Below are 13,151 nucleotides of genomic sequence, written 5' to 3'. Positions count from 1 at the left end.
GTACTTTAAAGTTGTCCAATTCCTTTAAATTTTCTAATTTTGTGGAGTACAGGTTTTTGAAGTATGACTTGATGATTCCCTGAATTTCCTCAGTGTCTGTTGTTATGTCCCCCTTTTCATTCCTTTTGTTAATTTGGATATTCTCTCTCTGCCTTTTGGTTAGTTTGGATAAAAATTTGTCAATCTTGTTGATTTTCTTGAAGAACCAAGTCTTTGTTTCATTGATTCTTTGTATTGTTTTCTTTGTTTCTATTTTATTGATTTTAGCCCTCAATTTGATTATTTTCCACTGTCTATTTCTTCAGGGTGAGTTTGCTTCTTTTTGTTCTAGCTCTTTCAGGTGTACTGTTAACTCACTAAGTGTAGGATTTTTCCAGCTTGTTTTTTAAATTTTTTAATAAGTTTTTTTAAGTATTTACTTATTTATTATGTATACAATATTCTGTCTGTGTGTATGCCCGCACACCAGAAGAGGGCACCAGATCTCATTGTAGATGGTTGTGAGCCACCATGTGGTTGCTGGGAATTGAACTCAGGACCTTTGGAAGAGCAGGCAATGCTCTTAACCACTGAGCCATCTCTCCAGCCCCCTCCAGCTTCTTTATGTAGTTATTTTGTGCTGTGAACTTTCCTCTTAGTACTGCTTTTATTGTGTCCCATAAGTTTGGGTATGTTGTTCGGTCATTTTCATTGAATTTTAGGGAGTCTTTAATTTCCTTGTTATTTCTTCCTGGACCCATTGATGATTCAGTTGAGCATTGTTCAATTTCCATGTATTTGTGGGCTTTCTGTAATTAGTGTTGGTGTTGAATTCTAACTTTAAGCCATGGCGATTTGATAAAATACATGGGGTTATTCCAATTTTTTTTTTATCTGTTGAGGTTTGCTTTGTTACCAAGTGTGTGATCAATTTTTAAGGAAGTTCCATGAGGTCCTGAGAAGAAGTTATTTTCTTTTGTGTTTGGGTCAAATGTTCTATATATGTCTGTTAAGTTCATTTGAGTCATAATATCTGTTAGTTTTCTTATTTCTCTTTTAAGTTTCTATCTGGCAGACCTGTGATGGCCCATATTTTAGGGATTTCCTGAGGCACTGTTTGTTGATGTCACTCCAGAATATAGACATTTTTGTGTGTGTGGTTATGCTTCATTGATAGAGATTGATCCCTAAAAAAATAAGCCATTTAGCCAGGTGTAGTGGTGCATGCTTAACTCTGCACTTGGAAGGCAGAGGCTGGTGGATCTCTGGAGTTCAAGGTCAGCCTGATCTACATAGTGAGTTCCAGGACAGCCAGAGCTACATACATAGTGAGACCCTGACTTGAAAGACAAACATTGAAGAAAAGAAATTAGCCATTTAAAAATGTATTCTATTGGGGCTGGAGAGATGGCTCAGAGGTTAAGAGCATTGCCTACTCTCCCAAAGGTCCTGAGTTCAATTCCCAGCAACAACATGGTGGCTCACAACCATCTGTAATGGGGTCTGGTGCCCTCTTCTGGTCTGTAGGCATACATACATACAGAATATTGTATACATAATAAATAAATAAATAAATATTTAAAAATGTATTCTATTATTTGTGTGTGTATAGCAAACACCTTTCCCAGCTGAGCCTCCTTGATGTAACCAAATAAGCATTTTTAAGTGTAAGTATTAATCTGTTTCTCACATGTCAATAGTCATTGTAATGATTTTATACATTTTGATTAGGTCTTAAAATTTTAAAGTTTTGAGTAAAATATCCCAGTTATATTGATTTATTTTCTCTACTGTTGTGGAGCATGAATCCTAGTTGGTTTAGAGTAAACTTCTGTAAACTGTCGCTTTATTTGATTGCTGGGTTCTAGGCTCTCACTAGCTGTTCGCCTTCACTGCAGTTCAGCCAGACCTGTCCCTCAGATCCTGGTCCTTCCCAGCAGCCCTTTAAACTGCTCCGTCACTCAACCAAAATATATGAGCCTCCAACCATGTGTTAAGTCTGAGACATGGTAGAGAACAGATCACCCTGTCCCACCTCTTGTAACAAGCAGGATGATACCAGTTGGAATAGGAGTCCCTAAATTCAGACCAGATGATGTGGGACATGATATCATCTCAGAATACAGCTTATCTCTTGGAAGGTGCTGGACAAACATACACACACAAACACACACACACACACACACACACACACACACACAGAGAGAGAGAGAGAGAGAGAGAGAGAGAGAGAGAGAGAGAAAGAGAGGGGGGGGGAGTCAGGGAGTCAAAGTCCTTCTGCTTGCCCCTCTGAAAAGTCAGGAAGCCCCTGCATCTTAGTTGTCTGACCTCAGGCACAGTGCCTACTCCTTGTGACAGCCCTGGAGAAGAAATTCCTCCTGGGTACCAGGCCCTTCCTTCTGGGAAACACAAGGATTTAGTCTTTAGGTTTCTTCTGGAGGTCACCTCACCTGTCAAGGAGTTCTGTTGAGAATAGAGCATCCCAAAGTTTTCAGATGCCCAGGCTCAGAAGATTTTGCGGAGGGAGGCATTACCTGCACATGATGAGGGCACATGATGAGGAATTATTACCCTTACAATCAATACATAGCAACTCCAAGTCATCCCTCTCTGTACCCAGTGTGATTTAATGTCTGGGACACTGGTGGGGTGGATGGGGACACCATAGTACTCTTTCATATCCACAGGGGTTCAAGCAGCCATTGTTGAGCCTGCCTGTCCTTTTCCTAACCTGAAGTGCAGCATTCTGGACACCCTCTTCTCTACTCAGTGCCACCGCTCTACAGCTCCACAGTGGCTCTTACTCCTAGATCATTGAAGAGGCCCAAGATGCAGATGCCTCGAGACTCGTTCCCCACTGATTGGAGCCCACCACCTATAGAATTCCTGAACAAGAACAAGAAGGTACTTCAGATTCACAGGAGACCACATAAGGACTTGGAGAAGAAGCCTCCAGACCAGAAGATAGGGCTGGCCTCACTGGAGAAACTGTTCTGGAGCATGGCAGGTCCAAGCCAACAGGCCGTGACTCCAGAGGTAAGTAAGCCTCCCCCACCCCGCCACCTTGACTTTACCTCATTGGCCTCTTTTTTTTATTTTTATTTTTATTAAGCTCCACATTTTTCTCTGCTCCTCTCCCTGCCTCTCCCCTCCCCACTTCAAACCTCCTCCAAGGTCCCCATGCTCCCAATTTACTCAGGAGATATTGTCTTTTTCTACTTCCCATGTAGATTAGATCATTGACCTCTTTTTAGTGACCCCTCTTAGTTGCCCACAAGCCTGACCTTTCTGGCTGCCCCTTCCCACAGCCATGCCCCCACTCTCTTTGTGCACTTAGCCCCGGTCCCAACTCTTGCTTGATTATATATCTAACCTCTCCCCAGTCCAAGGGCCCTCACAGCTGAGAGTGCAGGCCTCAAGCCAGGCTCCACTCCTGTCCGTGTTTTTACTCCTAACTCTGCCTGTTGAAAGCCGGGGGTAGCACCAGATTCAATGCCATTTCTGCATGGGGCCCCCATGGCATTTATGTCTAAGGTTAGGGGTTGATCTTGCAGCAACGAAGGACCTCAGGCCAGGATCTGGGCTTGGCAGCACACAAAGACTGTAACTGGAGTGCAGTAATAGAGATCCTACATGGAGACTCAGGGAGGACCTGTGGGAAGCACAGTGAGGGACACTTAAGGGCCCATGGACTCAGGAAATTTATTCCAAGCATAGTGTTTCAATTATTTACAGTAGCCTAAGATTGTCAGTGCCACTGGAGAACTAATGAATTGTGTTCTAGTCATGTCTAAGAATAACCTGACAATGTCAATTGAGCATATAGCATGCACACACAGATACATACACATGCACACACACACACACATATATACTTATACATACATGCACATGCATACATGTGCAAACCTGCACACACATACACACATGCACACACATACATTTGCAAACCAGTGAACACACATATACACACATGCACATGTGCATATATAAACATACACACAAATACCTGTACATGTACACATATACATGATCTCTTTGGCAATGATATGAAATGACACTCAAGATGTATTTCTGATTGGAAAGAACACAGTGCAGGCTGAGGCGTGTGGCATATTCTGTTTGAATTACAGGGGTGGATGAAATTACTGCTTGCTTGTCCTTGTATAGCAACACCTAAAAGCACACAAGCACATTCACCTGGGGTTGCCTGTAGCTAGGCACTGGGAGAGACCTTCATAATTTCCAATTTTTAAAAACTCGTGTGACTATATTATCAGTTCAGAAAAGCGAGCAGAATACATTCATGCCAAACCCTCCCCATGCCCGTGTCCTGTCTTTCTAGATTTCCTCTGGGGGCTCGGAGTGCTATGTCAACAACTTAGACTACTTACTGCAAGAGAAGAGGTGAGCGTGCGGCGAGGCCTGTCATGGGGCGGGATCAGTTATGAAACAGATGAAGACTGAGGGCTCAGGGCAACTCCCTGTGGGGTTGTGGAGCAGCCTTCCCGGCAGGCATGGCCTACCCTGTGTGCTCTGACTAGGAAGAAGCATAGCTCACAGTCAGGTCCAGGGCCAGGTGCCTCATCTATATGAGGATCAAAGAAAGCCCTCATCCCAGGTCCCTCTTCCTCCCAGCCTCCTCCCTTACCCAGTTGATGCCACAAAGGTGTCCCATCAGAGGGCCATGGAAAGGAAGACAGCTGTGGTTCGGCCTGAGTCTGGCCTCTGTCCTGTCCTGTACTAGCCCCTTTGGCCGCCTTTCTTTCTCACTTTATCTGATCACGCCGGCCTTCCTGTCACACAGCACCACTGCTCAGAGAGAAGTCAGGCTCCGGATACTGTTCGCCTCTGCAGTTTCTGAAGGCAAAAGTTGGTCAGAAGTCGAAGTCTCTTAGGGGGTGCAGCTAGTGTCAGCGACCAGCACCTGTCAGTCTTCTTTTGGGGTGACTCTCAGGGAGGAGGCTGGCTTGCATTGAGGAGGGGCCCTTTGGAGTGGGACTGCAGATTCCTCCTGTGCCCAGCAGACTCCTCATGCTGTGAAGTGGCCAGGAACAGCTGCTCCTGTGTGGGCCTGCTGGCTAACCTGCCGTTCGGTGGCGTGTAAGCAGATGATTGTTCATTATTCTCGTGACCTAATTCTTTCCTCCCCGTCCTTTCCTGTGTGCATGTGTGCACATAGACTAAATGCAGGTCTGTGCACAGACACATTGAGTGCAGGTGGAGCTCCTGCCTCCTAACTGCTGCTGAAAGCATCCCTGCCTGTCTTCACAGGATCTTTGGTCTGAACTCACAGCCCTGCATGCTTGCCCAGAGTAGAGTTAGGGATACTCATGGGATGGACGGTTGTTTTCCCTGGTTTTATCCATTCTATCTACTCTCAGAATCAATCTGTCTCCTTCCTCCATAGTTATTTTGGTTTTTAATATCTCAGGACTATTGTTTGGTTGTCGTTGCTTGAGATGGAGACTTGATGTAGGGAGTTAATGGTACCACTCCCCTCACCTGGACATGTCTTGAATTTGGTATTTTCCGTATTGTCAAGTTGCTAAGAAAGGGCCCCAAATAGCAGGCTTGCCCTTGATCCTTGCAGGGGGAGGGGTGATATCTTGTAAAGGCAGATAGGACAGGGCCATGCTGCTCCTGGAAGGCTGGGACAGGAACTCCAGATGCTGACAGGTAAGAGGGATGTGGTAGGAGACAAAGCAGTGATGTGATAAACTGCTTGAACCCAAACACCCACTAAATCACGGAAGCGTCCCAAGGGGTCAGAATGTGTTTTTCTGCCTGCAGACTGTCCTACGCAGCAGAGCTGAGAGTGAGGGCCTGCAAAGGGCTCCAAGCTTCTAATGGGTCTTATGTCCCGACCTGCTAGGTTCTAGGTTGTTTGGGGATTGAAGAGTTAGATATGTGACATGAGGGAACCAGTCACATGGACTAGAAATCATCAGGTATAAGGCTGCTTTCAGGACCTTGGCAGGAAATGGAATTGTTCTTACCAAGGGTCCGTGATGATGGGAGGGAAGGCTCTGGGCTGCCGAGGACCGGGGGTACAAGCATCCTCTCATCATGTGATTGAGCCGTGATATGTTCAAACAAGATCACAAATAAAAACGCACTGGATGCTGTGCGGCCATAGCTGTCTTCTTTCAGCCTTGCCCACTAGAGACAGCACAGAGCTGCACCCCTCAGGAAAGTTGCCTGGCACTTCCTGGTTCTGCTGTGTTCTGGAGGATGGGGAGAATCCCTGTAGCCTGGGGAGATGGGTGGGGAGACAATATCAGTGATGATGACTGACTCAGGCTCTCATTTCCCCCCCAAAGAGAACAGGCCATGGAGCAGAAGTGGGAGCAGCTGCTGTGGCAGGACCGCTCCAAGCTTGACTCCTCTGAAGGTGATGAAGACTACAGAGAGACAGTGCTCACACCTGAGCACAGGTAGGAGTTGGGCCTCTTATGGGTATGGGCAGAATTTCACCAGCAATTTGTGCCACTTCCTCCTCTTATGACCACAGCCACTCATTAATTCAAGAAGTAGCCAATCAGCACTGCAGGGCTTCTAGGACACAGAGGTCATCAAACAGCCCAGTTATCAGCCAGGTTCCTAGGATCGTATCTCTGAGGAAATAGCTACACAAAAAACACTGACTTAACTGAAAACTGCCTTTAGAGAGGAGACTATGAACACATGAAAGTTTTCATCTTCCTCTCACTGGGGGAAGGAAAATGCCGTCAGTGCTGTTGTCTGGCTCAGGGTTTATTGGCCTTTGGTTTGAGGGAGGGCTGAATTCATCTACACCATGAGGTCTCAGATGCCTGGGGTCTACAATGGAATCCGCCTTTATGATATTATGTTTTCCATGTGTGATGATTTCAATAAGATGGACCTATAGGTTCATATATTTGAATGCTTTGTCACCAGGAAGTAGAGGATTAGGAGGTGTGGCCTTGTTGAAGGAAGTATGTCCCTGGGAGTAGGCTTTGAGGTTTCAAAAGCCCCATGGCAAGCCCAGTCTCTCTCTCTCTACCCGTGGATCAGAATATAGCTCTCACCTACTGCTCCAGCACCTGCCTACATGTCACCACCATTCTTGCCACCATGATGATAATTAATGGAATAAACCTCTAAAACTGTAAGCAAGCCCCCAATTAATATTCTTTAATAAGAGTTACCTTGGTTGTGGTGTTTCTTCACAACAATATAACAGTGACTAAGACAGAAGTTGGTACCGGGAGTGGGGTTTTGCTGTGACAGACAGTCTGTTCATTGGAGGAATACAGAAGACATTGGGACTTTGTACTAGAAAGTGGTTGGATGCTTTAAGTGGGACTTAGGAGCCCATCCTAGTAGGAGCATGAAAGACAGTATGATGAGGGTGATTTTAACTGGGGAATCAGCTCAAGGAGTTTCAGATGGGAAGAATATTAGTAAGAAGCCTAGAGACAATTCTTGTGATATTTTGGCAAAGAATTTGGCTGTTTTTTGTCCCTGTCTGAAAAATCTGCCTGAAGCTAAGTTGAAGAGTTTTGAATTAATGGCATTGGCAGCAGAGATTTCAAGATAGCCTAGTATGGACTCTGTTGCTTGGTTATTAGTGTCCAGTCTTTTGCAGATCTAGAATGAAAAGGAGCAAACTGAGCAAGGAAAAATTAAAAATTTACAGTTTGAGAAGAATGAGAGCTCTAGGAACTGCCATGGAGCTGAGTCCAGTGCTCAAGGAGATTAAACAAAACAGCCTGACGCCACACCGCGTAAAGGGCGTGGTGACCTCAGGGCAAGACCCCACCCAACTAAGCTTCCAACAGAGAAAAGGAATTAAAGAAAAGCTTAACCAATGATGGAGATATCAACAACAGAAAGTTGAAGTGAGTGTAATTAAATGAGGGGGCCCGGGTTCCAACCCCAGCAAGCAGCAGAACTGGACAGCTTTGGCCTCTTGGTTCTGGCTTTAGAGTCAAAAATACAAGAAAGGGGTTGTGGAATTTCCCTCATGGCTAAGGAAAGTCACTGGGACCAGTTGTGTGTCAGGGGTGTCCCTGAATCAAGACCCAAGGAGGCCATTGCATGAATTTGTGAAGGCAAAATCTGGATTTCATCAGAAACCCCACGATGTTGGAGATGCCAGAGTCATGGGATACATTCCAAGAAGAGCTACAGACTGGGTGTAGAACCAGCTCAAGAGAGAGAAATGTGTTACAGTCAACAAAGCTGAACAGATTTGGATATATGAAGAACACTTTGACATGGAGATGAAGAATTTGGAGTTCACCCTGCTGGTTTTCAGCCTTGCTTTGGTCCAGTATTTCCTCATTATACTCACTATATATTAGGTTTCTCTAGAGTCACAGAGTTTATGGGATGAATACATATATAAAGGGGATTTATTGAAATGACATACAGGCTGCAGTCCAGCTAATCCAATAGTGGCTGGCTATGGACAGAAAGTCCAAGAATCATTCCCACACACATTCCCCAGACTTCTGCTTGAATGAATTAGCAATCTTTTTAAGCTCTTTAGTAGTGTAGTGCCCCTCCTCCTTGACTGAACTTCCTACTTCCCCTTTAGGAGCCTGCTTTGCCTTAGGTCTGGTTATAGGGTCTAGAGGCAACTATTGGTGGGAGTCATCAGTATTGTCTTTCCTGGCATGACATTTGCTCCTGGTTTAGCAGGCAATGAAGGATTAATTTCCTCAGTGAAAAAAAAAAAAGGCAGTATTTCAAGGGGTGGGGCTGAGAGTAATACTTCCTCAGGTGAGATAAACTCTTGAGAATCTGGGGGTTCAAAGTTCTCAGCTTTACTAGGGTTCTCCCACACGTCCCCATCCCAAGGTATAGAATCCCATTCTTTACTAGTTAATGCCCTTCCATTAACCACTGCCACCCTCTGAGCCTGGGACTTGAATTTTTTATATAATTCAGCCAACCTTATAACGAGGGCCTTCAGTTTGATTTTCTCAAGCTCTGTGGATGCTTAAGATAAGATTCTCTTCCAGGGCACACTTAGAAACCTTTAAGCTGTTTATGTGTACCTAGAGCCCCTCCATATCAATTTTATCATTTTTATCATTGAGTTCTTTATTGTCTTTCACCATATTCTGAAGTTGGTTAATTTTATCACAGAGCTCATTCCTACCCTTTATCAATTTACCCAGACAGAAACATCATTTTCCCCCAAGCTGTCAGAAGTTTCATATACAGGTCAGCAACTGAATTGCCACTCACAGTGGATGACTCAGGATACTCAAATGCATTTATCTCTTTAAGCTGTAATACAGTTCATGCCATGGGCTTTCAGTGCTCTCTGGGCTCCCAGGAAACAGAGTGACTGGAGAGACTTCAGTAGCTGAAGGTGCTGATGAATTGAAAAGCCTGTCCTAGATCCGTAAAAAGTAGAAGACTCGTCCTTGTACTTCTGCTTCTCTAGAACCACTGCTGATACAGAAATCTGTATTACTTGGGGTTCTCTAGAGTCACAGAATTTAAGGAATGATCCTTGTGACACACACACACATATGAGGATTTATTGGATTGACTTAACAATCCAGCTAGCTGTGAAAAGAGAGTCCAAGAATCTCTCACGGTTGCTCAGTCGCACAAGGCTGGGCGTCTCAGCTGGTCTTCTGTATGTGCCGGGATCCTGAAGAAGCAGGCTCCAATGCCAGTGAAGGAATGGATGAGCTGGCAAGACGAGGGCAAGCAAGTAAAGAAAGAAGGCTTTCTTCTTATATGTCCTTGTAGAGACTTCCAGCAAAAGTTATAGCCCATATTAAAGGTGTCTTTCTGCCTCAAGATCTGAATTAAAGACCTGTGTCTTCCAGCCTTTAGATCACAATCAAAGGCTTATATTTTCCTGCTTCAATATCCAGATCACGGGTCTGTGTCTTCCTACCTCAAAAATCCAGACTAGAAGTGCAGTCACCAACTTCAAACCAAGCTGAAAATCTCTCACAGGGTGCCCTCCATTCTGGATTTGTAGTCTACTCCACACATGGTCAGGTTGACAACCAAGAATAGCATCACAACTCCCTCCCCTCTCCACCCTTTTGGATGGTAACATGTATTCTGTGCTATTGTATGTTAGAAGTATGTGATCTGCTCCTTGATTTTGATATTACAGAAGGTTACAGTTAGGAAATTGCCATAAATCTCAGAAAAGACTTTGAACTTTGGACTTTTTAAAAACAGGATTGAGACTGTGATAGACTTCAGAGACTTTTAAAGTTGGACTGAATGCATTTTTACATTATGATACGACTATAACTCTATAGGGGCCAGGGAGTGGAATATAGTGGTTTGAATAGGATGGCTTCCGTAGGCTAATATATTTGAATGCTTAGTCACCAGGCAATGGAACTTTTTGATAGGATTAGAAGGATTTGGAGGTATGGCCTTGTGGGTGGGCTTTGAGATTTCAAAAGCTCATGGGCAGGTCTAGTCTCTCTCTCTCTCTCTCTCTCTCTCTCTCTCTCTCTCTCTCTCTCTCTGCCTATGGATCAGGATGTAGCTCTCAGCTACTGCTCCAGTACCTACCGGGATAATAATGAACTAAACCTCTGAAAGGAAGCCCCTAATTAAATGCTTTCTTTCATAAGAGTTACCTTGTTCATGGTATCTCTTCACAGCAATAGAACAGTGATAATATACCATGTATCTTAATCCTTTAAGGCTGCTATGAGAGTCCCATGAACTAGGCACATAGAAACAGCAGAAATCTCCTTTTTTTGTTTGTTTGTTTTGTTTGGGTTCATGTAGCCCTGGCAATTCTGGAACTTGCTCTGAAGACCAGGTCTGCTTGAACTCAGAGATCTACCTGCCTCTGCCTCCTGTGTGGTGAGATTAAAGGCATTCATTCCCATGCCCAGCTCTTAGAAATCTGCTTTTCCCAGTGGATTCTGGAGACTGGAAGTCAGAGGTCAAGGGGCCAGCCTGTCAGTTCTAGGGAGAGCTCTCATGTCCTCAGATGAAAGGAAGAGGGCTTGAGACCTCTCTGAGTTCTTAGAGACGTTTTGAGTGTGTTTGGAGTTTTTTCTTCCAGTACTGGAGGTTGGACCTAGGCAGACATTCTTCCACTGAGCTATAGCCCCAACCCAGGTTCTCTTATACAATGACAGTAATCTCCTTCATGAAGGAAACAACTGCCACATTAGGGATTAGGATTCACTGTAGGCGATTTGGAAGGACACAGGCATTCAATCTATACAACATCAGGCATCCATGTCTCTGCCTGCTCATTCATCCACTCATTCACCTCCCATCAGTGTTTATTGTCAACTTGTGCCAAGCTCTGTGCCCTCCTGTTGCTGACTCTCGGCTCAGTGAGACAAGCAACAAATAGGACAAGTTATGTAAAGGGCTGGTGGTAGAGGATGATATGGTAATCAATAAGAACCAATACCCAAGGTTGTCCTCTGACCTTCAGATGAACACATGGGTGCACAAACGCATACGTCATACATTATACAAAGATTTTTAAACTTTTATTACATTTGTTTATTGGGGTGGGTTGTACATGTTCCACAGTTCATGTGTAGAGGTCAAAGGATATTTCTAGAAGTTGGTTCTCTACTTACAGGGATCGAAGTCAAGTTTTCATGTCCAATGACAAGTGCCTTTAACCACTGAGCCATCTTCCTGGCCCAAAATCAAAAAGAAAACAATGGCTTTTTAGATCTCGGTAGTAAGGATAGTTTTGCTCCTTTTGACCTTTCTCCTGGGCGCACACAGGATTGTGGAAGTCACAGCCTGAAGGTCAGGAATTTCCACACAGAAAGGAGCTATGTGTAGCTGCTTACAGCAGAAGGTGTTTGTGGCTTTGAAATCATGGCTCATTTTCTAGGCGCATGACATTCTTCAGTGGGGCTTTGAGAGAGCCTCTTTGACAACAGCCACTTTGAGGTGGTGGTTTTGATGTAGGATCATCGTGGTGGATGGTTCAACCTTATGCATTAAAATTAAAAATTGACTCACTGGTGTAGAAAACTGCCGACCTGTTCCGTCTCTGAATGGGGCCAGAGGAAGTGGTGAGGGCCAGCGGGGCGATATGGGTTGGAAGGGATAAGGCCAAGGGTGGGGGCTAGGCACCATCTGCCAGACAAGACGTCATGCGAGTGCCACAGCTGTCTGTGGTGGAAGGACCCGGAGCATCCCGAGAGAAGTGTCTGCTCAGACATTAAGAATTGGCTTGAATCTTGGCAGGATGACATCTAAAATTATCTCTTTCTTAAAGTTAAAAGACCTTATGTGTGTGCTGAGCTGGGGGAGGGCGGGGGAATGGAGAGGCAGATATTTAAACCACAACACGGCCCTTTCTTCTCCGCTCTAGGCTGCACAGGAAATCCCTAATTAGACGTGTGACAGTGTCTCGGAATCTCTAATGATACACATACATTACAGTTCACATTACAAAGGTCCCTTTGAGTGATGGCTTGGGGGAAAGGGCTAGATGATGAGCCTACTTATTACTGATTTTTTTAATAACTTGCACATTCCCCCCCCCAGTTATAAAAGTAACAAAAGAAACTATGATAGATGGAACGTTCTGTGGTAGAGACATGACCAAGCAAAGTTATTTCACTATTTGTATTGTAGTTATCGGACTCTTAGAAAGCCTACAGAGCCCAAATCTTTTGGGTTTCCACCTTTATCCCACTTACTGCTCCATTTCATCCTCAGGACAGCCCTGTGATGCCACCAGAGCCTTATGTTGGGTCACTTGGCCAGAAAGTGAGTCAGGTTCACATGGCTGGCTATCAGGTGGAAGGGGGAGTGGCCCAAGGCCAGCCACTCATGTCCCAGATTCTGATAGACTCCCAACTTCCTCCTCCTCTGGGTTTTGATATCTCAGACAGCACATCTGGTTGGGAACCCACGGGCCACCTTGCAGTTAGAAGAGGGAGTATGGTATCTGTTGCTTGCTTTCTTCATTGTGTTTGAATGTATGCTGTATTATCAGAGCACTGAGAGGGGCATGGCTTTACACTGCAAACAGGAAATGTCCACCCTTCCTCTCCTCTCCACCTAAGTCTGTCCCGAAAGGCTCATAGCTGGAAGTGTCAATCATGTGGGATGCACTTGTGTCTAGGCATGCTATGTACGGCATATATGTAGAGAAATTACCCCTTGTCTAGTTTCATTTGTCATTCTTTTAGTAATCATAGTCAACTGCTGTCTGG

General features: G+C 44.8%; 1 protein-coding gene across 4 annotated transcripts in view; it reads left to right on the top strand.

Annotated features, from left to right (window-relative positions):
* Fam178b (family with sequence similarity 178 member B) overlaps positions 1-13,151 on the top strand; it is a 121,294-nt gene that overhangs the window by 24,189 nt on the left and 83,954 nt on the right. For 2 of the 4 annotated variants that reach the window (XM_085679526.2, XM_048430335.3), the window contains exons 2-4: positions 2,790-3,015; positions 4,325-4,386; positions 6,303-6,416. In XM_085679526.2, coding sequence (XP_085535652.2) covers positions 2,790-3,015; positions 4,325-4,386; positions 6,303-6,416 — 402 coding nt within the window. Of the gene's footprint in view, positions 1-2,666; positions 3,016-4,324; positions 4,387-6,302; positions 6,417-13,151 lie in introns of all 4 variants that reach the window. The other 2 variants (XM_048430340.3, XM_048430336.3) reach the window with 2 other exon arrangements.

The sequence above is a fragment of the Myodes glareolus genome, chromosome 18 (assembly GCF_982192425.1).
Source record: "Myodes glareolus chromosome 18, mMyoGla1.1, whole genome shotgun sequence".
NCBI classification, from domain to species: Eukaryota; Metazoa; Chordata; class Mammalia; order Rodentia; family Cricetidae; genus Myodes; species Myodes glareolus.
This window is presented reverse-complemented; position numbering and strand designations above follow the sequence as displayed.